Here is a 4,015-nt window from a genome sequence, read left to right as displayed (position 1 = left end):
TAGCTGGGAATAGATGCAGGGATTTTAGTGGAATGTCTTTTGATATATATTTTTACTATTGTCGCTGAAAAAAAAGTTGTATTACTTTATTGTATTGTTGAATATATAGATTTTACATTTATTGTCTTGTCAAATCTAAAATAATTTTCCAGTGTGTTGTACGGTTACAGTTAACCAACTAGCAGGTTTTTCTGAAATTGGTATTTTCTGCAGGATGTGTCTTTTTACTTTTCTTAATTATTTTAGCTCGATGTCTTTGATCAGCTGGCGTTTTGGTGGATAAATGAAGTCAGTTCTCCTCAAGTTCACACATGGGTGTCCTAGAAAAGCAACCACATGGTGCATTTCAGATTTCATTTTCAACACAACATTTGAGCTTAATCATTTCAAACCTAACCAACTTCTGTTTTGTGAAATGTTTTGTTTTGTTTTGATCGTGCATCTTAATAAATGACACTTGTTTTGGTATTTAGTCATGACTTTTTCAGACATTTTAAGATAAATGTCCAAATGCGAAGTCCGTCCAGTAGATGAGGTTGATGGGAGTTTTGCTCTGGTGTGAATCAGAGTCAAATTCCAGCAGACGTCACAGAAACTCCTTCAGGACACGCCAAATAACGGGACAAAGTGCGGCTGTGATCCGGCTCTCGTCTGCTTTCTGACAACCCTGTGCTGTGGCTTCATTTGTCCAGAGGATAGCGGAAATAAAACAAAGAACTTAGAAATATTGTCTCTGAATTAAACAGAGGAGCACAAACGCACGCGAGCATTCTTCGGGTTTCACTCTCACAGGAAACTCGCCCTTTACGTCGCAGAGTTGGATTTTTTTGTGCATCTGTTTTATTCAAACGTCGATTAGGATTACATATCCGACAACCCAGCTATCTGCGGAGTGTAAAGTGTAGCCTAAACAAAATTCATATGTGTGAAGGAAAGTGAACGGCGTTCGGCGCACCGGAGAATGACACGCGCTGAGTTTGGCGTTTAACTAACTATATTTTTAGTGGATTTACTGGTTTCAAACAGTCATGATGTTTGCAGGAATGATCAGGGTGGAAAACAACTCAAAAACGCACAAAACTGACACCGACTCCACGTGTCACCGGTGCGCTGTGAGGACAGGTAAGAAAATACCACGGCATTCCCTGACAGTGTTGGGGAAAGTTACTTTTAAAAGTAATGCATTACAATATTGCGTTACTCCATAAAAAAGTAACTACGTTACTCAGTTACTTGATGGAAAGTAATGCGTTACGTTACTTTTGCGCTACTTTTAAAATCCGGACAGGGCTTGCTTGTTTGTTTTTAAAATAAAAAAGTTCTATTTTTGGCAAATATAAAAGCCTTTTCACACCTAAAGTGAAATGAATAAGCCTCAGGCTGAAGGGAAAGTACATTTACATCTGTACAGTAGAATGCAGAAGAAGAAATTTCAACACACTTCAGCAATAAAAAAAGACACAATGTTTGTCTAGAGTAAATTTGTGCTTATTAGTACGGTTGAACTGGATCATCGAAGGCCAGAAACAAAGACATTGGTTAATAGAATGGGATTAAATACATAAAGCATATTTGTGTTGTTTAACATTTAATTATTGCAGGTTTGCGGCATATTCTGAGTTGCATTATTTTTATTCATTTTGAGGAATACTGAATCTGTGTGTTTTTTTTTTTGTGAGTGAGATGAATTAATGCATATTCATATTTATTTTAGAACTACAGTAACATCTTCTGATTTCTCTCAACATGGGGACAGGAGAGCTGTTAATCAATAAATTGAAAAAAAAAGTAACTTGCGTTACTTATTTGAAAAAGTAACTCAGATATTCTCTTGTAAATTAAAAAGTAATGCGTTACTTTACTAGTTACTTTAAAAAAAGTAATCTGATTACATAACTCGCGTTACTTGTAATATATTACCCCCAACACTGTTCCCTGATGTACGTCGTCACTGCTTGGCACTTGGTTAGACTAATGATATCTTTTTAGTGCTGCCATAAATTAAAACACTAGCAATGATTTATCAAGATACCACGGTGCTACTGTGTTTTATTGGACTTAATCGATACGCTGGAAGTACTGTTTATTGACGGTTGTGCCATGGTATTCTTTTAAGTTGTTTAGCTTGTGAATACCATGGTATTCCTTGATTGTGGGTTGGCATTGCATGCAATTAGATTAGTATACTGTGAAAATGACTTTTCGAAGTTTATTGGAGTACGTTTTTCAAGAAAATACTATTTCAGTCTTTCTACCTCAAAATAATTGCAATTATGTATGAAATTTACTAGCAATTTCTGAGTGAAAATGGCTTGAAACCTTTTTTTAGTATAGGCCTATATGCTAAAAAGTAATCTAATTTCATGTTTGTACCCTAATAAATTGAGACACAAACAAAAAAGTAGGCCTGTTAAAGGTACCATGATGTTACTGTTATATTGTACCATGGTATTCTTTACAATAGCATTAAGTAGCATGTGAATACCATGGTAAATATGGTAGTCATTAAGCACCATTGTGTATATCAATGTTCTATGATAATGTTACCTTGATTTTGTCCATATTATTGCTGTTTGGTTAAGTACCATGTTATCAAAATACCTTGCTGTTACCATCTGATTTAATCTCTCTGCCACCACAGTGTTTTTACTGTGACTAATGGGATGTTTAAGCCTCATGTTTTGATTTCTAATGTGCAATATGATCTTTGGGAACGCAGTACTTTCCTTTATTCCTTTCGCTGCAATCTCTTCCCATATCAAAGCTCAGCAAACAGTGTCAGAATACATGAGGACGGAGCATCTGGGGGTGGATTAGCGGCTGAATTATTTTTAGACATCCGTCAGAAGGTTAGATAAGTTTTCACTGAGTTTAACGAACCTTTCCAGTCATAACAGCCCTTTGCAATTCAGATCTGGCTTTCAGACATAATATTGTTGGTGCCCACAGGCAGACGGCTCATGGAGAAACGTGAAACTCGTGTAAACACACTCGATGTGGAGAGTAACTTGAGCAAACATTGAGATTTAGTCCAAAAATTCTGCCTTGTCACAATCTATACTGTATGTAGTAAAATGCTTACAGGACAGCGTTTGTTGGCATGCAGCTAATTGGCATGACTTGAATGAATTGTGATTAGAGTCAGTAGAAGCTGCATAGATGGATGCATCTGTGTTGTCAGTCTGTTAAAGTCACTATTCTGTTTTTACATCCATGATTCAGCTATTAAGGCCAGTTTGAGCATCTTTATCTGTTTTTCAATGTGGAATGGCATGTAGTGCATGAAAGAGTTTTAAAGAAAAGTTAATCCAGAAATGAAAATACTGTCATTATTTATTTACTCACCCACCCTCACCTTGTTCCAAACTTGTATGTCTTTCTTGTGAAACACAAAATGAGATATTTATCAGAAGTGCACGCTGTTCTTTTCCATATTTTGAAAGCAAAGAAGGTCTAATTCTTGCTGAAAACGTTGTTTGACGTCATTTATGTCAAACATACGGGTTTGGAACAACATGAAGGGTGAGTGATGACAGAATTGTCCTTTTTGGGAGAACTATTTCTGTAACAATTATTGTTATTTTGATTCATTTTTCTGTTACAGTTTCGTGGTTCTTGTTCTCTTTTATCGTCAGATTTGTTGATGTTCAAAGCTGTTTATGTTCAAACAGTTTCCTCAGTTCACATGGTTTAGTGTGTGTGTGTGTGTGTGAAGTGATTTTCAGCTGTTTGTGTCTCCTCTGTGAGCGAACAGGAAGTGCGTCGAGACTTTTGCCAGAACTTCAGCAGAAGTGCAGCTGCTAAATTTAAATGCAGTACAGAGGGTTTCTTTTGTCAAATTCCGCTGTGCACGAGTCCTTAACAAATTAGACCAGAAAATGATCCTGTTCTTTGAGAAGTTGATGATTCATTAGTAGAGCTGTCACTTTAAGTTTTTAATTTGGTATTATCTATCTATCTATCTATCTATCTATCTATCTATCTATCTATCTATCTATCTATCTATCTATCTATC

General features: G+C 36.1%; 1 protein-coding gene across 1 annotated transcript in view; it reads left to right on the top strand.

The window, feature by feature from the left end:
• Nucleotides 1-550: 550 nt before the first annotated feature.
• The window catches only part of LOC107690804 (disrupted in schizophrenia 1 protein-like), a 33,219-nt gene continuing 29,754 nt past the window's right edge, over nucleotides 551-4,015 (top strand). The window contains exon 1 of the mRNA XM_016489217.1: nucleotides 551-1,122. Within this exon, the coding sequence (XP_016344703.1) occupies nucleotides 1,029-1,122 (94 nt within the window). The 5' untranslated portion in view covers nucleotides 551-1,028. The remainder of the gene's footprint in view (nucleotides 1,123-4,015) is intronic.

Source organism: Sinocyclocheilus anshuiensis, unplaced genomic scaffold (genome assembly GCF_001515605.1).
Source record: "Sinocyclocheilus anshuiensis isolate Anshui unplaced genomic scaffold, SAMN03320099.WGS_v1.1 scaffold2584, whole genome shotgun sequence".
Lineage (NCBI taxonomy): Eukaryota > Metazoa > Chordata > Actinopteri > Cypriniformes > Cyprinidae > Sinocyclocheilus > Sinocyclocheilus anshuiensis.
The sequence above is the reverse complement of the archived record's forward strand: the minus strand, read 5'-3'. Positions and strand labels throughout refer to the sequence as shown.